This window comes from Schistocerca nitens, chromosome 1, assembly GCF_023898315.1.
Source record: "Schistocerca nitens isolate TAMUIC-IGC-003100 chromosome 1, iqSchNite1.1, whole genome shotgun sequence".
Lineage (NCBI taxonomy): Eukaryota > Metazoa > Arthropoda > Insecta > Orthoptera > Acrididae > Schistocerca > Schistocerca nitens.
This window is the reverse complement of record NC_064614.1, coordinates 202,381,246-202,406,096: the sequence shown is the minus strand read 5'-3', so window position 1 is coordinate 202,406,096 and position 24,851 is coordinate 202,381,246. Positions and strand designations below refer to the sequence as shown.

The 24,851-nt window shown below is 42.2% G+C and overlaps 1 protein-coding gene across 2 annotated transcripts in view; it reads right to left on the bottom strand.

Annotated features, from left to right (window-relative positions):
- LOC126245744 (traB domain-containing protein) overlaps positions 1 to 24,851 on the bottom strand; it is a 198,789-nt gene that overhangs the window by 79,419 nt on the left and 94,519 nt on the right. For both annotated transcript variants that reach the window (XM_049948341.1, XM_049948342.1), the window contains exons 4-6: positions 14,530 to 14,666; positions 4,059 to 4,198; positions 1,161 to 1,327 (exon numbers count right to left, since the gene is read on the bottom strand). In XM_049948341.1, the coding sequence (XP_049804298.1) occupies positions 1,161 to 1,327; positions 4,059 to 4,198; positions 14,530 to 14,666 (444 nt within the window). The remainder of the gene's footprint in view (positions 1 to 1,160; positions 1,328 to 4,058; positions 4,199 to 14,529; positions 14,667 to 24,851) is intronic.

Sequence of the window (24,851 nt, the reverse complement as noted above, 5' to 3'; positions counted from 1 at the left end):
AAGCATCTGTGAAATCCATATTCTTCTATTATCAACATTATATTCTCTTCTGAATCACTCCATTGCTTGCTCAACTCTTATTTAATAACAAAAGGAGTTCATGGAAGAAAAACATAATACTGTGAAAGCAAATGCGCTTATTGCTCACAAAAGGCAAGAGTCAAAGTGGAGTGTGTTAACTTACTTTGAAGGACTGGCAACCAGGGGAACAAGCACCACCAAGTGTGAAATGAACATGATCCAATTGTGTCTGCTAATGCCTGCCCATCATTTACATCCAAAAGAATGTTTTATTTGCTGATGTTTGTTCACTGGTGTTCACCGTGGCTTAAGTCAGGCTTACTGGCAGTATAAGAAAACACAGCTAAGCAGCAAGGATTGTGTCAGGGCCCCATTTGATCTCTTGCAACTGCCCCATTCCTGGCCTGCCATCATTCTTCCAACTGATATGATGCGGTCCCCACCATTTCCTCTCTAATGCTAATATATTTACCTGAGAGCAGCACTTAACAGTCAATGTCCTCAATTATTTGTTTTATATTTTTCAATCTGTGCTCCCCTACAGTGCTTGTCCACTGCACCTCGCTTCTAGTACTATGCAACTAATTTCCTGATGTCTTAAAATACATCCTATCAGTCTATTCCTTCTACTAGTTTTCCCCATATATTCTTTTTCTTGCTAATTATGCAAGGAACATCCTCATTTTTTATATCAGTCCACCCTTCTGTAATGACACATCTCAGATGCTTTGATTTGCTTCTTTTACAGTTTTTCCCAGTCTCAACCACACAAGTTCACAAGATTGCAGCTGTTGTTGCCATTCAGTCTTACACCTTTAGGAAGCTGAATTTCTTACTTGCCCCCCAAACCCTGGTGTCAGTGCAGGTCATGCATTTTTGTGATTGACACAATCTGGAGTCTTTCTCTTACAAAAATGGTGTTGTATGAGGAAGAGTATAATTGCTTTCCATATTATATCACTTACACTGAGTGTTGCCACCTCATAGTAATTTACAAATGTGGATATGCTCTTCTGATTGCTAATGTTGTATACCAATCAAATAAAGTACATTCTTTGAATCATTTTTTAATAAAGACAGCATTGTTAACAAAACAATGCATTACAAGGAAAAAAGTAATTTAAAACTTTATACACAACCTGCAGGTGTTGGCTGCTGAAGATCTGCTGCTAACTGCAATGAATGTGTCAAATAAATGTCCCTCTCATTTACAAACACTGTTGAAAGGGCGGGAAATTCCCCTGTCATTTCTGCCAACATTTCCTCCAACAAATCGCGTTGTTTACAACGTTCAACCTCTTCTTTACTGCAAAAGATACATACAAAACTCTTTGTTACTTAAAATATATTAGAAGGAATGTTAATTGGAAACATGAAATCAACTTAAAAATTCAAAGACTAAGAAACTTTCTTCCTTTTTTATGTTTATCAATATAGACCATTATTTGATGCAGCAATTAATTTTCGGAAGATTCTCATTTTTCTTTCTTTACTTCAGTGCCCTACGCACCTGATTAAGGTCACCCTGTATGGCAGAAGCCTGATATGATGTATTTGCAGGGGGACATGGACTACCCCTGCATTATTGGGTTGGACTGAAACCTACTCCTCTGTATTGATCAGTTATAATAGTTGCTGAACTTCAACAAGGTTCTGGGTCTACCTTACCAAGTTAATAGAAGTATATCTAGTATCTACTGCAACCTACATCCTTCTGAATCTGTTTAGTTTATTCATCTCTTGGAATCCCTCTACGATTTCTACCCTCCACGCTTCCCTCCAATACTAAATTGGTGAGCCCATGATGTCTCAGAATATGCCCTGCCAACTGATCCCTTCTTCTAGTCAAGTTGTGCCACAAACTCCTCATCTCTCCAATTCTATTCACTACCTCCTCATTAGTTATGTGATCTACCCATCTAATCTTCAGCATTCTTCTGTAACACCACATTTCAAAAGCTTCTATTCTCTTCTTGTCCAAACTATTAATCGTCCAAGTTTCACTTCCATACATGGCTACACTCCATACAAATACTTTCAGAAACGACTTCCTGACACTTAAATCTATACTCAATGTTAACAAATTTCTCTTCTTCAGAAACGCTTTTCTTACCATTGCAAGTCTACATTTTATATACACTCTACTTCGACCATCATCAGTTGTTTTGCTCCCCAAATAGCAAAATTCATTTACTACTTTAAGCGTCTCATTTCCTAATCTAATTCCTGCAGCATCACCCGATTTAATTCGACTACATTGCATGATGATTTTGTTGATGTTCATCTTATATCCACCTTTCAAGACACTGTCCATTCATTTCAACTGCTCTTCCAAGTCCTTTGCTGTCTCTGACAGAATTACAATGTCATCGGCAAACCTTAAAGTTTTTATTTCTTCTCCATGGATTTTAATACCTACTCCGAATTTTTCTTTTGTTTCCTTTATTGCTTGCTCAATATACAGATTGAACAACATCAGGGAGAGGCTACAACCCTGTCTCACTCCCTTCCCAACCACTGCTTCCCTTTCACGCCCCTCGAATCTTATAACTGCCATCTGGTTTCTGTACAATTGTAAATAGCTTTTTGTTTCCTGTATTTTAGCCATGCCTCCTTCAGAATTTGAAAGAGAGTATTCCAGTCAACGTTGTCAAAAGCTTTCTCTAAGTCTACGAATGCTAGAAATGTAGGTTTGCCTTTCCTTAATCTATTTTCTAAGATAAATCGTAGGGTCAGTATTGCCTCACGTGTTCCAACATTTCCACAGAATCCAAACTGATCTTCCCCGAGGTCGGCTTCTACCAGTTTTTCCATTTGTCTGTAAAGAATTCGTGTTAGTATTATTGTCGTCAAGAACATCGCCCTTGTATAGACCCTCTATATACTCCTTCCACCTTTCTGCCTTCCCTTCTTTGCTTAGAACTGGGTTTCCATCTGAGCTCTTGATATTCATACAAGTGGTTCTCTTTTCTCCAAAGGTCTCTTTAATTTTCCTGTAGGCAGTATCTATCATACCCCTCGTGCGCCTCTACATCCTTACATTTGTACACTTGCCATCCCTGCTTAGATATTTTGCACTTCCTGTCGATCTCATTTTCGAGACGTTTATATTCCCTTTTGCCTACTTCATTAACTGCATTTTTATATTTTCTCCTTTCATCAATTAAATTGAATATCTCTTCTGTTACCCAAGGACTTCTATTAGCCCTCGTCTTTTTACCTACTTGATCCTCTGCTACCTTCACTATTTCATCTCTCAAAGCTACCCATTCTTCTTCTACTGTATTTATTTCCCCCATTCTTGTCAACTGTTCGCTAATACTTTCCCTGAAGCTCTCTACAACCTCTGGTTCTTTCAGTTTATCCAGGTCCCATCTCCTCAAATTCCCACCTTTTTGCAGTTTCTTCAGTTTTAATCTAAAGTTCATAACCAATAGATTGTGATCAGAGTCCACATCTGCCCACATCTTCCATGGTTAGGATATAATAAACTTATTGCTCTTACAAAAACACTAAATGCAGATGGATATGAACATATTTCACAGCATTGTGTATTGCATACATTAGAGGAACAGTTCAGAGATGGTGATTGACTGTATCAGCATGACAATACACACTGTCATAAAGCAGCATGTGAGGCAATGGTTTGTGGACAGTAACAATCCTGGAATGGAGTAGCCTGCCCAGAGTCCCGTCTTGTGCACAATGGAACATCTTTGTGATGAGGGGATGAGTTAGAATGTTAACTTCACTTCAGACCCCAACATCACTACCTTCTCTGGTTTTAGTTTTTGAGGAAGAATGGGCTGCCACCCTCCACAGATATTCAGACATCTCATTGAAAGTGTGTCCCCCCCCCCCCCAAAAAAGTTCTATACATCATAAAGGTTAATAGTGGACACGCCTTATATTAATGTCCACTAATAGGTGCCTGGATAATATTGAACAGATAATGTATTACTTACAGAAATATATCTGAAAGAGAAAAGCTATGAGAGATGACACATTATTTACAAAGTTATTTGGCACTACTATACCTGATAGGTTCCTTAGAAGTAAGCAAATGCCAGGTCAAACGGAGAGTTTGCCACCATGATAAGGCAGCCAGCGCACGTTGCAAGGTTATGTGAATTGGCCGGTCCCCCATGTGCAATATGCAGTGTGGAACTTTTTGTGCCTTTGAAGAAAAACAAGAAAATCTATCAAAATAAAAACTTTTCTTGAGTTACACTAACAAATTTTACTTAACTATAAATAAGCAAAAGCATGGTAGCTTTCAAAATCAAATGAAGTAAGCAACAGATCAAAACATGTGTCAGACGATAGTAAATGCTATGCGGAAGCCAACGCTTCATTTTAGAAGGCTCTTTTGGCATAAGCTAATCATGTAATGATAATACAAAACAGAAAGGTCTTACCATCAGAAAGTAATAACCGATATGAAGAGATGCTGAGTGCTCAAGTGATTTTTAAAAGAAACTGATGGAGGCAACAAGTATGTGCTATACTCTAGAGTTCTGTCTTTCAAGGTTTCAAAAATTAAGAACTGATACAAAACTTTAGAATTCTATCCTCTTACTTTTTCATTGAGGGCAAAGAAGGCACAAGCAGAAAGAAAACACATCGAAAAATAGAAACATACAAAATAAGAAAGAAAGCACATAGAGACGGCCAGAAATATAAAAAAAGAAATTAGGTAGCAAAGGACAGTCCCATCTGCAAGCTTGGAGGTAAGGGCATTATGGGGTCAGACAGAATGAGAGGGAACATCCAATGAAGCAACATATTTAGAACCCCAATGAAGCAAATAAGAAACATATTTGGAACAATGTTTAAATGGCACTTTCACACAATTGTTTCAGTTATAATTTGATTTGTTTCTATTTTTAAGTAATATTACAGTACTATGAGATTAATAACAGCAAATGAAGGAAGATAAGATTTTTGAGTCGCTTCAAATCACAGACAGTGCAAGAGCTCAGATTGTACAAGAATGTGGCACGAAAGATATCACCTTTTTTTTCTTGGGGGGAGGGGGGGGGGTGGTAAGCTGGAGTCCACTTTATGTGATGTAGGGAAGTAACACTAAACATAATCTGGTTATATGGTTGGAGATTTGAATCCTACATCTCCCACATATGACTCCAGTGTCCAGTACTTTTAATTACAGCCCAGATTGGTGAATAAATCGGAAAAGGCTTAACTGAGCTGACTGGTGAAGCATATCATAACCACACCAGCTTCCCAAGATAGCATATATCTGTACTTATACTCAACATCATTGGATGTCTGGTTAAAGTGCCACTCACTATCTCCTTTTTGTACTATAGATGCTAAAACTACACACACTTAAGAAAATTTCAATGTTCCAAAGTGCTTTACATACAGATGACACTGAAGAGGAATACCGATATGTGGCTAAAAATTATTGCTATATCTCTATATTATAGAATATATCTTGTACTGATAAACAATGTACATGTCTAAATTCCTTCTACATTAAAGCACTCACAGAATACATTGTGTATGTAAGCTGACTCTTTCCACATGATTATGATTTATGATGCAAATGATCCATGGAACATAAAACAAACTGACTAGGTAAGTTAAAGCATTAGTTTGCTTATGAAGAATAAGAAATACACTAAGTAATAATAAGTGTGTACAAATATGCCAATTTCTGGTTATATCTGAAGCACTAGCACCAGTTTTAAATTTAACATAACTTCCTAACGTGGACTTTAGCTACGATACACCCCATACACTACTGCTCTCTCTCTCTCTCTCTCTCTCTCTCTCTCTCTCTCTCTTACACACACACACACACACACACACACTCACTCACTCACTCACTCACAGGAGGGGGGGGAGAGAGAGAGAGAGAGAGAGAGAGAGAGAGAGAGAGAGAGAGAGAGAATGGCACCTAACACTATTTTATCTATATTAGAGAGTTTATGAAAGTGCATGAACCATAGAGCCTGTAACACCGGAAATGCATATCCTCCTATTTCCATCTATTGTACTATAAACTTGTTTTCCTTAATTTTGTTACCTGAAGATATAACATTTCTGTGTCTTTGTATATTGTAATTGTTTTACTATATATATATGTCGATGTATAATTGGTTTGTTTTGTGAATATTATTTGTATTTTTACGCTGGGTCTTGCCTAGGGAAAACTGCTATCGAACAATTACATCGATAGGTCGTGTGAAGAATCAAAGTGTGTAGGATCTTTGGTAGTGTTAACTCTGCCGCGTGGAGTGCGGGCAGAGCATGAGAGAGTCTGGCTGGAGTAGCGAGTGGAGCAGGTGTGTTGTGTGAAGCTCCCGCGAGTTGCTGCACTTTCGGGGTTTGGCAGCTTGTAATTGCGCTCGACTTGCGATGATAGTTTCTGACATGGTGTCGCGGACGGGAAGCATTAGCTGGTGCACATCAAGAGCCCGTTTCGTCTGGTGACCGTGTCGAGAAGAAGGCGCGCCAACATCCAGCTTCTGCAACAGCGACGGCCGACAATGAGTGACTGTCGCGACCTCCTCGATCGACGGCTTCAAACCTTCAATCAACCAACAAGGAAGACTAAAAGCACGTAAAGTTTCAGAACTGTATGGCAGACCTCAGCTTTTCAAATTGTTCCATTTGCCTCGCAAAATTACAGCAACTTAGCATGAACCTTTGTTGCTCATTGTCCCAATTGCATTGCCAAGCACGGTCCCTTCCTTTTCCGAAATGAACCCGAGTGTCGTTGAAATTCAAACGCCAGCATTAAAATAATATAATTCAATTTCACTGCCTTAATTTCAGAGTTCAGTTAAAGTATTCATAGCTGGCTACAATATTTAGATTACACGAGCACAAATTGAGAGTGCGAGTTTTGTTAGCATATTTTAGCTTACCTGTGACTGCAGCTCAGCTTGGTATGCACAAAATTTTACTATTGTTAATTGTTCAGAATCATTTAATACAAGTTCAAAGTTAAATCACTTATTTCTAAATTGCGTAGATTCAAGTAGCTTTTGAAATGATTGTTGAGGTAGTCCAAGACTAACCGTATTTTACTGAATTTCGATGTGCTTCAGAAAGAAAGCTCACTATTAACTTCAGTCATTAAATTAACTTTCGATTTTCCGGTTTTATTAATTCTTTTGCTAAATTAAGTGTAGCGAAATTTATTACTTCTGACAAACTTTCAGTTTTCACACTACACGTGTCAACCTTCAGTTGCCACGCTTCTAGTGCTAATTATATGTGTAATAACCTTTCTTTTTCAGTTATTATAGTAATTGTCCATAGGACTGGCGACCGTAATTTTCCCCAAATCTCAAATATCTAATTACCCTAGTTAATTGTTAACGTAACGGCCGCACATTTACTTTCTTTATTAACTTTACCCCTTTTCAAAATTAATTTCCACCAGTTTCATTTGCATTTTTCCTTTCATTTACATGTAACCCTTTCCTCCCTATTTACCGACAGATTAACTTCGGTGACGATTGCTATTCCCAAATTTCCATTAGGTGCACGCGGTTTAATTTTCCACTGTCATTAAGGTCGATAAGTGAGGGGGAGGTTACACGTGGCGACCTGGTGACAGGACAATCTTCAGATTTGAGGTTGTTCTGGACACGAATTTTGCATTGTGCAAATCTCGTAACAAAGTACTGGTTACGAAATGGTCGATACGTCAGTGAGAATATTAGTGTGAGGAATCCTAATTAGATTTGAGATTTGATATTTATATTGAAAATTATTAAAATGAGTGACGGCAACAATTACCAAAATTTGATAGACTTGGATACCGAACAATCGGTCGAACAGTGGGAAACGCGCACCGCGGTACCCATTGTTCAGGGGCAGGCGGCTAGCATGAAAGACGCGACCGCCGAAACGCAACAAAGAGCAGAAATGGAATTCCAAAATTTAGAAAATGTTTCGGAATCGGAAGTGAAAATCAAATCTGAATCCCTTGATGACGAATACGGGGGGACAATTAAAGAGGAAGCCGCTACGGAAGTAAAACCGGGAGTTTCCGGGAATTTAACTGATTTATTGAATGTTTTGATTAACGAAATCAAGAGTCAATCGGCCAAGCAAGAAGCTCAGGCTGCCAAACAAGAAGCTCAGGCTGCCAAGCAAGAAGCTCGGGCTGCCAAGCAAGAAGCTCAGTCTGAAAAAATTGAACGGATGCTAGACAATCAGAACAAAGCTATTAACGTTGTTATCAACAATGTTGGAGTTGTTAACACAAAAGTTGATAAAATCAAAGAAGATATTGTTGTAATTAATACCGAAATCGGTAATCTTAAACAGGAAATGATAGGCGTTCAGGAGGAAATTGCGAGCATAAATACTCGTTTTTATTCCGAAATTAGCAGAATCGAGAAAAGTGTAGGAGAATCAGTTGCTCCGATCATCGAGAATAAGGTGACGGAACAAATTCAATTAGTGAAAAAAGAGGATCAAAAGAAGGTGGAAACTTTAAAGGCTTTAGTGTCCGAGGTTGATGCTAAAGTGACGAAGCAAGCTAATACCTGCGAAGAGAAAAAAGGGGAAGTAGAAACGCTTGCGACAACCACTTGCCAAGTCATTACGAGAGTGTCGGAAATAGAAAAGAATCTTGACGAAAAACAGAGCTATGTGCCAATCTATGCACATAGTTCGGAATTGTTGACGAAAGAGGAGCGGTTCGACCCCTTGAAAAAGGGCGGTATACACGCGAAGGATTTCATTAAGAATTGTGAAAGAGTTTTACCCAGATCATGGACTAATGAAAGAAAAATTAATGCGATTATTGATGTGTTGGCTGGTGATGCCAAGCGTTGGGGCTTAAACCTCAACATTACGAACCTGACTTTTGACGAATTTAAAAATTTGTTTCTGGCTGAATACTGGTCAGAGCAAAAACAGCAAAGTGTCTGGCGCGAATTTGTCGTATCGAGGCCTTTCGATGCGAATTCGTGCGGTTCGTTGAAGGAGTTTTGTGAGGGCTGGATCCGCAAGTTGGAACATTTGCGTGATCGCCGCACGGAATCCGAAATAGCCTGGGAACTCTACAAAAAACTTCCAGATAATACAAAACGCTACGTAGGAAGCAATTACAGGACAATAAATGATTTACTGGAAAGAGTGGAGGACGAGGACAATTGGCGCAATAATCGCGACGGTGGTAGAGGCCGTGGTAACAACAACGGGTACCACAGCAACCACAACAACGATAACCATGGGAATAATACATACCGCAACCATGGCAGCAATAACAATAATGGTTTGGACCGTAATAACAATCGGTACAATGCAAATAATAACAGGAATGACGGAAACCAGTATCATACTAACGTGATATGGGCTTCACAGAATAGTAATAACGCCAGAGGGTGTGATCAGCCGCCTCAGCAGCATCCAGGGAGCGTATCTGCTGGGACGAGACAGGGAAACCATTAGCCGCGCCGGTGAGGGGCCGACCGGGCATGGAGAAATTTCGGCGGCCCAATAACAGGAGAAAACCCAGGCGTCGTCGTTATGAAAATTCCGTGTGGAATAATCAACGGCGGGAGAGTGTGCCAGTGTTAGGAGAAAGGAGTGCGCCCACAAGTAGTAGATCAGCTGTAGACACGGCAGTAGAACATACATTCACTGTCAGTGAGAACAATGTAAGTAGTGTTCCGGAAATCGATTATAAAGTGGCAGCTGTAATACCCACAGCGGAACTGGAGATTGAGTTTAAGAATGATTCGCAAGTGTTGAGAGAAGATCAGATGTCGGGTAAAACGTCCGTCATCGAGCGAGGGGATGCAGAGAGGGATGAGGTCTGGTTAAGGCAGTTCGGTCGCTTATACGACGAACTAAGAGATTATAGGGGCCTGTATGGGAGAAGTGTTTATGGGGAGCGCGTGCAGGATTTTCCGCGTCTCGTCCCGCAGGAAGATAGTGTTTGTGAAATGATAGAAAGTTCTGGCCCTAACCGGCAGACTTTACTAGAAATAGTTGATGTTAATGGGGAGCACGAGCAAGATTCGTCGTGTCTCGTCCCGCAAGAGTTGGATGTTGAAGTAGTAACGGAAAGTTCTGGCCCTAACCGGCAGACCTTACCGAAAGTCGTAGTGGTAGAAGTAGCCGACCCATCCGACGCAAACCTCCAGTTTAAACACTACGAGAGTATTAAGGAGAAAGATTACGAAAATTTTAGTGATAGCCGGACACGATTGGTAGAAAAGCACATAGATTACAGCGTGTATGAGGTTAGAGCTGACATTATACGGTCAGACGATAACAGTGTGGGTTGCGCAGATCTAGAGGAAGTAATTGCAGATACTACTGGGCACATTTCTCCAGGTAGATTGGCAGATGAGATCAATCTGACTAAAGAGGAATCAACGAAGGTGACAATTAGTGAATTGATAGCAAAGCAACACTCACTAGTTGACGAGTTACAGGAAAAGGTATCGGTATTGGAGGCGAAGCTACAGACTAAGCCTCAGGACAAACGTGTTGAAATTAAAACTGTATGTGAACAGAGGCTGAAAAAGCCGCCAGATATGCCGAATTTAGGATCAAAGCCGGATGGTTTTTTCTGGAATGACCTGGATATAGACGAGGATTTACTATGGGAAAATAAAGAAACAGTCGAGGACAAGTGTAGACAGATAGTAGTGTCTGTTAATATGCACGAGCTACAACTAAACGTGTTGATTGACACCGGTGCAGAATTGAGTGCTGTATCTGGGAAAATATTTGAGTTACTGAAAGACAGACCTGGCATCGCAGTTATGCCAGTAACAGGAGTGAAAATTATCGGTGCTACTGGGAAGGCCAGTAAACCGGTCACAAAACAGATTTTTGTCAACTGCGAGATATGTGGGGCACGATTTGAACAAGAGTTTGTCGTCGTGCCAGACTTAACTACGGAAGTAATTATCGGGTTAGATTGGCTATTGAAGTACCGTGCAATGATTAATTGCGAAAGCAAAACTTTGACATGTACGTCACAAGATAAATCAATAGTAGTTAGTTTTAACGAGGCAGGAGACGGTGTGCATAGGCAATACCAGCCTATACACATTGTTAACTGGCCGGATGACATTGACGTAGGAATGAATTTGAACTGCCGTAACGTGAGGAACCTCGGCATTGACAAAAGTGAAGAAAGTGAATTGGAAGAGATAATCAAATTCCCTCCACAGATTGACATTAATATTGGTGTGAAAAAAGATCGTTTGCGAGAAGTAATGAAGCTAAAAGCCGATGCTCGCATACGCCGTCATGACGCTAAAGCGCGTTTTGCTAAGTTTGCAATAGGAGACTTAGTACTTGTAAAAGCTCATGAGAAATCGAGCGAGATAGACCATGAAATCTCTAAATTTAAGTTTGTTTATAATGGACCATATAAAGTCATTGGTATACCTCACACAAATGCTTATTGCTTAGAGTATCCAAGCTCTGGAAAACTATTAGGTATACGGAACATTGTAGACTTGAAATTGTACCAACCTAGGATCGATTAATACCACACAATGGGTAATTTGTACAGTATGTAAAATAGAGTGTAAGATTTAAGGATGTGCCGTGTTGCGATGCTTTTGCCTGACCTAGAGGTCATTAAAGAAGTTGTAATTAATAAGTAATTAATAAGTAATTAATTTTGATTAATCAATTTAATTTTAATCAATTTAATCATGATCTAATCAACTGAAAAATCCAAGCTGCTAGGTTAAGTTTTCAGCTGAGTCACAGTAGATTAAGGAATCTAAATATGATTTTGTAAATAGCTGTAAGATTTCATAAATATGTGATTTACTAGTCATTGCCGATGTACTTAGACGCTGTTTTAAGTTTCAGGCTAGTACATGCGTGTGATGATGGACAGTGTTGAGTTATCCACTGTGATGGTGTTTATGGACCCCTTGAGATTACTCGGGAGTGAGTTTTTCCGAAAGAATTCAGTGAAACGGACGTTCTGGAAACGCCGTTACAAGGGCGAGTGAGATCAAGCGTGCCGCACAGGCGGGCGCAACAATACTGGCAAGGCGGAGCCGCTGTCGGCTCTTGTGCCGCTGTTGGCTGTTGTGCCGCTGTCGGCATTCTTTGTACTTGCGAGTACGGAAGGCGGAGTTGTTTTTCTTCCCGGACAGCTGATATGAAAGAATTCTGCTGTCAATATTTATGTTTTCGTCTATCTGCTGTATATTATTTTCTTGTTTAGCGTTAGGTGGACACTCATGGCGAGAGTATTAATTATGAAAAGGTTATATAAAATGTGTATTCTATGTAATTAATTATTAATTTGCGTATTTTGATATACCTGTTTTCTATGACCATGTAATCTGATTAAATTTGTAAATAGTATTCCATTTCTTGATACTGCTAGGAATTTTGAATTTTAGAATAGCTAAACCATTTTCTATGTTTTCTATGAATTTTAATATGTTGCCAACCTGTTTATTTTGTGCAAGATGACAGAGTGGAATAAGATTAGGAGTGTCTCCACTCAATTATTATCGTCTAAAAATTGGTTTACGGTTAATTAGACGAATCCTAAATTTTGTTGATGTTTTGAGCATATGCATTTCCGCTGTTTCTTTTTTTTGGGACATTTTCTGAGTCTGTTTAGGTTACACGAACATCCTCAGACAATGTGGGGCACGTGTAACGCCGGAAATGCATATCCTCCTATTTCCATCTATTGTACTATAAACTCGTTTTCCTTAATTTTGTTACCTGAAGATATAACATTTCTGTGTCTTTGTATATTGTAACATATATATATATATATATATATATATATATGTGTGTGTGTGTGTGTGTGTGTGTGTGTGTGTGTGTGTGTGTGTGTGTGTGTGTGTGTCTAATTGGTTTGTTTTGTGAATATTATTTGTATTTTTATGCTGGGTCTTGCCTAGGGAAAACTGCTATCGAACGATTACATCGATAGGTCGTGTGAAGAATCAAAGTGTGTAGGATCTTTGGTAGTGTTAACTCTGCCGCGTGGAGCGCGGGCAGAGCATGAGAGAGTCTGGCTGGAGTAGCGAGTAGAGCAGGTGTGTTGTGTGAAGCTCCCGCGAGTTGCCGCACTTTCGGGGTTTGGCAGCATGTAATTGCGCTCGACTTGCGATGATAGTTTCTGACATGGTGTCGCGGACGGGAAGCATTAGCTGGTGCACATCAAGAGCCCGTTTCGTCTGGTGACCGTGTCGAGAAGAAGGCGCGCCAACATCCAGCTTCTGCAACAGCGACGGCCGACAATGAGTGACTGTCGCGACCTCCTCGATCGACGGCTTCAAACCTTCAATCAACCAACAAGGAAGACTAAAAGCACGTAAAGTTTCAGAACTGTATGGCAGACCTCAGCTTTTCAAATTGTTCCATTTGCCTCGCAAAATTACAGCAACTTAGCATGAACCTTTGTTGCTCATTGTCCCAACTGCATTGCCAAGCACGGTGCCTTCCTTTTCCGAAATGAACCCGAGTGTCGTTGAAATTCAAACGCCAGCATTAAAATAATATAATTCAATTTCACTGCCTTAATTTCAGAGTTCAGTTAAAGTATTCATAGCTGGCTACAATATTTAGATTACACGAGCACAAATTAAGAGTGCGAGTTTTGTTAGCATATTTTAGCTTACCTGTGACTGCAGCTCAGCTTGGTATGTACAAAATTTTACTATTGTTAATTGTTCAGAATCATTTAATACAAGTTCAAAGTTAAATCTCTTATTTCTAAATTGCGTAGATTCAAGTAGCTTTTGAAATGATTGTTGAGGTAGTCCAAGACTAACCGTATTTTACTGAATTTCGATGTGCTTCAGAAAGAAAGCTCACTATTAAATTCAGTCATTAAATTAACTTTTGATTTTCCGGTTTTATTAATTCTTTTGCTAAATTAAGTGTAGCGAAATTTATTACTTCTGACAAACTTTCAGTTTTCACACTACACGTGTCAACCTTCAGTTGCCACGCTTCTAGTGCTAATTATATGTGTAATAACCTTTCTTTTTCAGTTATTATAGTAATTGTCCATAGGACTGGCGACCGTAATTTTCCCCAAATCTCAAATATCTAATTACCCTAGTTAATTGTTAACGTAACGGCCGCACATTTACTTTCTTTATTAACTTTACCCCTTTTCCAAACTAATTTCCACCAGTTTCATTTGCATTTTTCCTTTCATTTAGATGTAACCCTTTCCTCCCTCTTTACCGACAGATTAACTTCGGTGACGATTGCTATTCCCAAATTTCCATTAGGTACACGCGGTTTAATTTTTCACTGTCATTAACGTCGATAATTGAGGGGGAGGTTACAAGCCCCACTCTCAGATTTCTTTTTTGTGTAGTTTCAATTAACATTTTATTATGTTTAAGGATTTACTGTAAGCTACAACATTTCAATAATAATGCAAGGAATTTGTAATGGTCAGAAGGCAAAAGAATAAAAGGCTGTAAATGTTCCCTCACACAATTTCATTAATGTAACAAAAAATAGGTGACGTTCTGTCATTCATAAACTGCTTACCTCAGCAAAAGCTCGTCGAAATTCACCACCTGGAGCCATTCCCAGCTGTTTTGTCAAGTGTGCTGACATGCTTAACAACAGTATGTACATCAGTCCATGAAATAAGCCATTCTGCTTAATAGTTGACCGAATTTTTTCTGTAAAACATATAGACAAAAATGTTTGCACTGTGTTACCATGAAGCAATTGTACTTATAAACAATTACATCACTAAAGTATAGCTTTCAATTTCTGACTCTAACTTCATTGTCAAGTAATACTTACATAAGTGTGAAATGTGCTTGGTTCAGTCACTTAGGGCTTAATCATTTTCATTATATACTGTAAATAATGATGTCAGCATACTGCAGGTGCCTTATGGATAATTTATACCCGCACTAACATTAATATTATAAAAACAGAAATAGTGGGGGAACATACCTCTGAAAAACTTTATGAAATTCAAGGCCTTAATATTCACTTGTTTTTGAATGCTCTTTAAGTAAACATACACATCAATGGTAGACAATAAAAATCAAAACTCCTAACTCCATCTGTCTGTGAAAGCTCGTAATTCCAGTAACCAGTCACTCCATAACCAAAGAGAGATTTGAAAGTGCATGGATTTCTCCAATCTGTCAATAACTACGCTTCTACTATACTGTTACACATGTAGCGACTTTCTATATCACTTTATTATTTTTTTAAGAAACTGATTCTGCTTCACCTGCAAAACTTAACAAAACGGAGTTACGAGGTTCCCATCGATATATTATTAAGCTGTACTTGTTACTGTCTCGTTAAAATAACTTGGTAATTCACAGTGAGGACAAATGATCATATAAACAAACATTAATGTATGACAATTATCTGTAATCAGAATCAAGTCTTGGCTCGTTTAATAGTAACATATTAGAATTACAGGCATGACACTTTCAAATGAAATACGTTTTGTCAAAATATACTAATGGGAAACAAAGACTACAACATATCTTGCTCTTAAAATACAATTGCAATGAACTACTTGTAATATAGATCCACAGCCTTCATAATTTTTTAAAAGATGACGCCATGTTTGCTTTTAGCTTTTGCAGTTAAACATATGATGTTATTAAAAAATAAAAAAGTAACTGCAATGGCTATTATTTTAATACACAGGAATTTACAGAAATTCATTAATCAAAATTGTTTGTCTTGTTTCCTGAGAGATAAAACACTAACACAAGGAGGACAAAGAAAGCTAGAGAAGCTACTATCAACTGGCTATGTAGATGTGAAATTACAAAATTTTACTATTAATACCTCATGGGGAAGTCATTAAAAACTAAAAAGTTAATTCAGATATCCAATGAAATTCTTTCTTAGCAATGTACTATTTGCAATAAATTTGGCAAGGATTTGCTCTCTGAAAAAAATTATTGAAAGAAGCATGAAATCAAATAAGAAGAGAATGAAATTTTTTTTTAGTGAACTGTACTAAATATTTGGACAACTGTGGAGCTAGCATAAATAATTAAATTGTTTAAGTGTTAAAGACTATCAAACAATAATTTTAAAAAGTTTGAAGATGGCCCATATAGTGACAAAGACAATAAAAGAAATACTGAAATTCAATTACAATAATTTTGTGTCTGACATTTCAACTAATCTAGCACTGGGAATAAATATTCCAATAATTCCTGTTTTTATTGAAATGTGCATGTCTTCTGCAGAGAAACATATCTCATTTAAAATGTAGCAGTTTGGTACACTGTGCACCATATGCCAACCCCACAATATCATGCTTCAAATTCATAATGACAAAAGTTATTTCAATCATATTACATGATCATTATCATAATATAACCTTAAATTATATCTTACACATGAATATTTATAAAAAGTAGCATACCTCATTAAAGTATAATTTGTGTATGAAAACAGATCAAAGTTGAACAGATGAATGGAATGGATGAGCACTCTCATCTCATAAACAACAAACTTCCTCAAATACACACTGTACTGTAGTGTGGAATGCCAATCAATGAATACTTCAGAGACAGAATTATTATTATTATTATTATTATTGTTGTTGTTGTGTGTGCCCAAATTTCATTCATTTCCATAGCTATGTCTATTTCATTTCCTTCACTGACACATATTTAAAAATAAGGACTTTTTATTAAATTCAAAAATTAATGTCTTTTTAAATGACTGTATAAAAGTAACCAATCACTAATGCACAGTTGAAGTACTCTCTCTCACTCCCCCACCCCCTTGCTACAATCACTCAGCCAACTGCAGCCCCACGGGCATGGTGAGAGGACCAAGGAAGTTTGGTGGGGCTGAAAAGGAGACTGACAGTTGGAAGGGAAATACAATAAGTGATTAGGATAGATACGTACCAACAGGATGACCCCTCCTCCCTCTGTAGAGGTGGCAGGGGAGTTCTGTATGGTACATGATGGAATGAAAGAATAGGTTTGGGAAGCGAACACAACAGAGAAAGTGTGTGCGGGGTAGATTAATGTTGAGAAGATGGACGCATGAGAACAGAAGTGGAGGTGGGTATGTAACTGGCCTAATGAATATTGAGGCCAGGGGTTCTCAGAAGAAAGACAGTATTGTAAGAACAATTCCTGTCTACATAATTCAGAGAATTTGGTATTGGTGGCGAGAGAGAGAGATGCGGGAGAATGGTATGGCAGGAAATCCAGATGGCCTGGTTTATGAAGCAGCCACTGAAGTCAAGCGTTTTTTTATCAGCAGCATTTTCTGCCACTGGTGGTAAACTTCCTTTTTGGCCGTAGTTTAGCAATGGTCATTCATTCGGATGGAAAGCTTGTTGTTGGCCATGACCACATAAATGGCTGTGTAGAAATTACAGATGAGCTGGTATATGACACAATTGCCTTCACAGGTGTGACTGCCTCTGATACTACACAAGTTCTCAGGTCAAAAGTAAACCGTCTACACTGACAACATCCAGCCGAGCATGCTGCGGAACATGAGATGAACCCACTTTCATGTCACACATATTGTACCACTAGTATCTCCTCTCAATACACATTTACTTGGAAATGGCACCAACTGATTTAATTTACGCAGGTGTATTATCTTTTGACCTTTTGGCTGCTCCATATTCCCCTTCCACTTGACCCCCCCCTCCCCCTTTTTTTTGCGATGAAATTCCTCTTGCCCTGTCAGCTAGTGTTCCACATTGACGAGCATGCAACAGCATGCGCTATCAACATTTTACAAAATGCCGCACTTAAAAAAGAGACATTATTCTGGGGATCATAACTCTTGTTCTATTGATAACACGGAGGGTCAAGTGTTTTGGATAGCCCTTGGGATAGGACCATTTGTATACCCAACATAAGGATCATCTTACTGCTAACTATCCTACCGCACAGACTCAAAGTTTGAATATTACACACTTCCTCCAGCTTACGCAAATGGAGCAAATCAGTTGGTTCTTCTTGCATTAGAGGCGATCTATGGTATGTTTTAAAGGCCCTGTGGGGGCACCTATAAGTTAATGGTGGTTCCTCATAAAATCCTAGAAAAACATTTATCAAAATTTTTTTTCTTTTTTTGCTGTCAGCGTTGAGTATCTAAAGAACTAACAGCAACAAATTGCTCAAATTTTAATGGTATATTCTCTAAGCATTTATTTAGATATACCATCGTCTAGTTTTCAAAAATATTATCTATTACTGAGAAATACCCCAAAAACACGTTTTGGGTACCAAAACTGAGCCTCGTATTCTGAGACAGCTGTGAACAGATATTGGTTGACATTTTTATGATATCGTATTTTAAAGACTATAAGACACACTTTTTTCTTTGAAAAATTGCCTCCAAAATGCAGGTGTGTCTTATAATCAAAATTAATATAAAAATGTCCAATGCTTGATTTAACATTCCTTCCAGTCTTAAAAATGGCTATATATTCACTCCCATGGGAAACCTCTCTTTATCAGGCATGTTGGATCCAATTGGGAGCTGCAGTGCACTGATCTGATGAACAAGAGCTGCAGGTATTCACAAGCTTGCCAACACTGTCTCCCTCCTTCCTGTGATCACAAACCCAGAACACTGTTTACCCTATGACACGTTATTGCAGTCTACGGTGGTTGGTTGGTGGGATTAAAGGGACCAGACTGCAACGGTCATCGGTCCCTTGTTCCAAAACTTAAAAACTACTACACAGAGTAAAAAACAGATAATAGAGACAACAGACAACACAGGACAAGAAAAACTCAGACAAAGAACAGACATAACAAATTAAAATCACACGGAGTGTGGCAGTGGTTGGCCGACCATAGAATAAAAAAAGGAAAAGCCAACCACCGAGAACACATTAAAAACTCAGTTTAAAACCATAGGTCAAAGGCCAGAATCAACAAAACAATAAAATAAAACATAAACACTCGTATTAAATGATAAAAACCCCCTGCCCGAATAAAACGTAAAACTAAGCCAGCCATAGCAGGGTCATCAGTTAAAAGGGCAGGGAGCGTATCAGGCAGTGCAAATGTCCGCCTGACCACAGCTAAAAGGGGGCAGGCCAACAAAATGTGGGCCACTGTCAAAGCCGCCCCACAGCGACACAGAGGAGGGTCCTCCCGACGCAGTAAGTAACTGTGTGTCAGCCGGGAGTGGCCAATGTGGAGCTGACAAAGGACGACTCAGTCCCTGCGGTTGGCTCGCATGGATGACCGCCATACAGTCGTCGTCTCCTTAATGGCACGGAGTTTATTGGGCGTAATCCGATCGCGCCATTCAGCGTCCCAAAGAGCAAAAACTTTTCGGCGGAGGACCACTTGCAAATCAGTCTCTGGGAGGCCAACATCCAGAGATGGTTGCCTGGTGGCCTCTTTCGCCAGGTGGTCAACATGTTCATTGCCCGGGATACCGACATGACCGGGAGTCCACACAAAGACCACAGAGCGGCCGCAACGGGCAAGAGTATGCAGGGACACCTGGATAGCCATCACCAGACGAGAAAGAGGGAAATACTGGTCGAGAGCTCGTAAACCACTCAGGGAATCGCTAAAGATCACGAAGGACTCACCTGAGCAGGAGCGGATATACTCTAGGGCTCGAAAGATGGCGACCAGCTCAGCAGTGTAAATGCTGCAGCCAGCTGGCAAGGAACGTTGTTCGCAATGGTCCCCTAGAGTTAGCGCATAACCGACACAACCAGCAACCATCAAACTGTCAGTGTAAACAACGTCAGAGCCCTGATACGTGGCCAGGATGGAATGAAAGCGGCGGCGGAAGGCCTCTGGAGGGACTGAGTCCTTCGGGCCCTGTACCAAGTCGAGCCGAAGGCAAGGGCGAGGAACACACCATGGGGGTGTATGCAAAGTGGCCCGGAAAGGTGGTGGAACAGTGAAAACCCTAAGCCCGGAGAGAAGCTCTTTGACGCGGACCGCGATCGTACAACCTGACCGGGGCCGACGTTCTGGCAGATGGACGACCGATCGCGGGAACAGGAGACGATAGTTTGGATGCCCGGGCAAGCTAAAAACATGGGCAGCATAATCGGCCAGTAAATTTCGGCGCCTGAACCGCAATGGAGGGACACCTGCCTCCGCAAGTATGCTGTCCACTGGGCTGGTCCGGAAAGCACCAGTGGCAAGGCGTATTCCGCTGTGTAGGATTGGGTCCAGTACCCGCAGCGCAGATGGGGATGCTGAGCCATAAGCCAGGCTCCCATAATCCAGACGAGACTGGATTAACGCCTGGTAGAGCCGTAACAGGGTAGATCGGTCGGCGCCCCAACGGGTGTGGCTCAAGCATCTCAGAGCATTTAGATGCCGCCAACACGCCTGTTTCAGCTGCCGAATATGAGGCAGCCAAGTCAGCCGGGCATCAAAAACTACACCCAAAAACCTGTGGGTCTCCACCACAGCAAGGAGTTCGTCGGCAAGATAAAGCCGCGGCTCAGGATGGACTGTTCGGCGCCGGCAGAAATGCATAACGCGGGTCTTGGCAGCCGAAAACTGAAAACCATGCGCTACAGCCCAAGACTGCACCTTGGGGATAGGGCCCTGTAGCTGACGTTCAACAGCTGCAATGCCAGTAGAGTGGTAGTAAAGGCAGAAGTCGTCAGCATACAGGGAAGTGGAGACAGAATCTCCCACCGCCGCAGCGAGCCCGTTCATTGCGATTAAAAACAGGCAGACACTGAGGACAGATCCCTGTGGTACCCCGCTCTCCTGGACTCGGGAGGAACTATGGGAGGCCACGACTTGCACGCGGAAGGTACGATACGAGAGAAAATTTCGGATAAAGATCAGCAGAGGGCCCCGAAGACCCCATCCATGAAGCGTAGAAAGTATGTGATGACGCCATGTCGTATCGTATGCCTTCCGCATGTCGAAAAAGACAGCGACCAGGTGCTGACAGCGGGCAAAGGCAGTACGGATGGCCGACTCCAGACTCACCAGATTGTCGGTGGTGGAGCGTCCTTTACGGAACCCACCCTGAGACGGAGCCAGAAGGCCCCGAGACTCCAGTACCCAATTCAAGCGCCGGCTCACCATCCGTTCGAGCAGCTTGCAAAGAACGTTGGTAAGGCTAATGGGGCGGTAGCTGTCCACCTCCAAAGGGCTGTTGCCCGGTTTCAAAACGGGGATGACAATGTTTTCCCGCCATTGCGACGGAAACTCACCCTCGACCCAGAGACGGTTGTAAAGGTCGAGGAGGCGTCGCTTGCAGTCCACTGAAAGGTGTTTCAGCATCTGACAGTGGATGCGATCTGGCCCAGGAGCGGTATCAGGGCAAGCGGCAAGGGCACTGAAATTCCTACTCACTGAATGGAGCATTGTAGGATTCAGAATGGTGGGTGCGAAAAGAAAGGCTCCGACGTTCCATCCGCTCTTTACTGGAGCGGAAGGCCAGGGGGTAATTGGAAGAAGCGGAACTCAGAGCAAAATGCTCTGCCAAGCTGTTGGCAATTTCGCCGGAGTCTGTACAAACTGCTCCATTCAGTGAGAGCGCAGGGACGCTGACAGGGGTCCGATAGCCATAGAGGCATCGGATCTTGGCCCAGACCTGCGATGGAGAGACACGGAGGATAATGGTGGACACATACCGCTCCCAGCACTCCTGCTTGCTTTGGCGGATAAGGCGGTGGGCCCGCGCACGCAGACGTTTGAAGGTAATGAGGTGTTCAATGCAGGGATGTCGCTTGTGACGTTGGAGCACCCGCCGGCGATCTTTAATCGCTTCAGCGATCTCAGGTGACCACCAAGGCACAGTCCGCCGCCGAGGGGACCCAGAAGAACTGGGAATGGAAGATTCGGTGGCAGTAACGATGCCCGTGGTGACCGATTGAACCACCACATCAATGCCATCATTAGAGAGAGGCTCAATAGCGGCAATGGAGGAAAAGAAGTCCCAGTCAGCCTTATTCATTGCCCACCTGCAAGGGCACCCAGAAGACTGACGCTGTGGCAGTGACAGAAAGATCGGAGAGTGGTCACTACCACACAGGTCATCATGCACTCTCCATTGGACAGATGGTAAGAGGCTAGGGCTGCAGATCAAAAGGTCAATGGCGGAGTACGTGTCGTGCGCCACACTGAAGTGTGTGAAGGAACCATCATTTAACAGCGAAAGATCGAGCTGTGCCAGTAAATGCTCAATGGTGGCGCCTCGACCTGTCGCCACTGACCCACCCCACAGAGGGTTGAAGTCGCCCAGTAAGAAGAAAGGTGGCGGCAATTGGGCTATCAGCGCAGCCAGGACATGCTGCGAGACATCACCATCCGGTGGAAGGTAAAGACTGCAGACGGTAACAGCCTGTGGCGTCCACACCCGAACAGCGACAGCCTCTAAAGCTGTTTGCAGAGGGATAGACTCGCTGTGAAGAGAGTTAAGGACATATATGCAGACGCCACCAGACACCCTTTCATAAGCTGCCCGGTTCTTATAATAACCCCGATAGCCACGGAGGGCGGGGGTTCGCATTGCTGGAAACCAAGTTTCCTGAAGAGCAATGCAGAAGAAAGGGTGAAGTTGTCGGAGCTCAGCTAGATGGTGGAAGAAACCGCTGCAGTTCCACTGGAGGATGGAATTGTCCATGGCTGAGAAAGACGTGACGGGACTGGGAAGGCAGATTACGCCTCTGGGTCACCTGCTGCCTCCGATGGAGCACCCGTGCGAGTGCTATCCATTGCGTCTGAGGGACCGGCGAGATCGAGGTCCTCAGCGGACGCAAGAATCTCCACCGCATCCTCAGACGCAGAGCTTGTAGGTGCCACCGCAGGTGCCTTGGTCTTACGGGTCTTCAATGTCGTTTTCTCTCACTGTTCCTTTGGTTGTCGTTGTTGAGAGGGCTTATTGGAGTCAGTCTCCGGGACCGAAGATGATCGCGAAGCTCGACGACCAGCAACCTGTGGCTTCTTCAGCCACTGGTTGGTGTCTCCTGTGCCGCTGGTAGGAACCCGGGAAGGGAGTGACCCAAGGGATCCCTTCCGAGCGAGAGAAGCTGAAGAAGACTTACGCTTCTCCAGCTTAGAAGTGGGGACTGGTGTCCCCGGTGATTTAGTGGGTGCTGCTCCCGAGGTAGATGGTGTGGGAGCAACAGCGAGAGAAGGGGCCCCCATCGTCAAGGGGGCAGGTGAGGTCCTCTGACTGAGAGCTGACTGTTTGTGGTGCAGCTAAAGGAGCTGGAGCAGGAGTGACAGTTGAGGCATAAGATGCCATCATGCGCACGGCATGTAGCCGTTCAAATTTCCGCTTAGCCTCAGTGTAAGTCAGTCGGTGCAGGGTCTTATATTCCATGAATTTGCGTTCTTTCTGTAAGATCCTGCAGTCTGGCAAGCAAGGTGAATGAGGCTCTCCACAGTTGACAGATGGGAGGTGGAGCACATGGAGTATCGGGATGAGATGGGCGTCCACAATCTCGACATGTGAGGCTGGAAGTGCAGCGGGAAGACATATGGCCGAACTTCCAGCACTTAAAGCATCGCATCGGGGGAGGGATGTAGGGCTTGACGTCACAACGGTATACCATCACCTTGACCTTCTCCGGTAATGTATCACCCTCGAAGGCCAAGATGAAGGCACCGGTAGCAACCTGATTGTACCTCGGACCCCGATGAACGTGCCGGACAAAATGAACACCTCTACACTCTAAGTTGGCGCGCAGCTCGTCATCAGACTGCAAAAGTAGGTCCCTGTGGAAAATAACACCCTGGACCGTATTTAAACTCTTATGTGGTGTGATGGTAACGTTAACATCCCCCAACTTGTCACAAGCAAGTAACCTGCGTGACTGGGCGGAGGATGCCGTTTTTATCAAAACTGACCCAGAGCGCATTTTGGACAAGCCCTCCACCTCCCCAAACTTATCCTCTAAATGCTCTACAAAGAACTGAGGCTTCACGGAGACAAAGGATTCCCCATCAGCTCTGGTACGGATGAGATACCGGGGCGAATACGTGTCACTGTCATTCATTGCCATTCGTTCCTCCCATGGTGTGGCCAGGGATAGGAACGATTTGGGGTCATAAACGTTACCTTTAAAATGAGCCCTCGAACGCTTAGAGACTGCTGGTGGCTGGCCACCAGCAAGAGATGATGTGCCACGCTTCATTGTGTGTCATCCACCCCGATGCCACCTACTCCGACCAAGGGCCCTCCCCATGGGCGCCACCCAGCCACAGCAAGGGCCACCTGGCAGGATGGCCATTGCTGGGAGTCCCGATGCCCCAGGAAGATGGGCATCTACTCCTTGGCATACATGGGGAGTAAATGGCTGACAGTACTAAACTTAATCCAATGATCATTTTCAAGCACAAAACTAGACCAAAACCTTCTGAAACACTGTTAGGTGGTGGTGTTCATGTACATGACAAGGGTTGGATAGACAAGGCTGGTATGAAATTATGGATTAACAGAGTGCGAGGGAGAAAAAAAGGTGCTTTATTGAAGAAGAGCTCTCTTCTTGTGCTAGAACAGTTAAGTAGTCATTTGCAAAATTCTGTGAAAGAGAAACTGAGACAGGAAAATACAGGATTTACTATTATTCCAGGAGGACTTACTCCACAATTGCAACCTCCTGATGTCTCAATAAATAAACCATTGAAAGTGTATATGAGAGAGGAATGGAAGGGAGGGAGGGAGGGAGCAAACAGGGGGGGACGACGACGACACAGCAGCAGTGGAACACAGAGCCAGAACAGTGACAGGAAAAGATTGAAGGAGACAGTGCCAGTGGCAGAGGAGTAAAGAGAAGGAGAAAGTGGAAGCAATAATGAGAATCTAGTACAACAACAATGAGGAAGAGAGAGAGATAGGGACAGTGAGAAGAGACAGCAGCAGTGAGAAGGAAATGAAAGAGA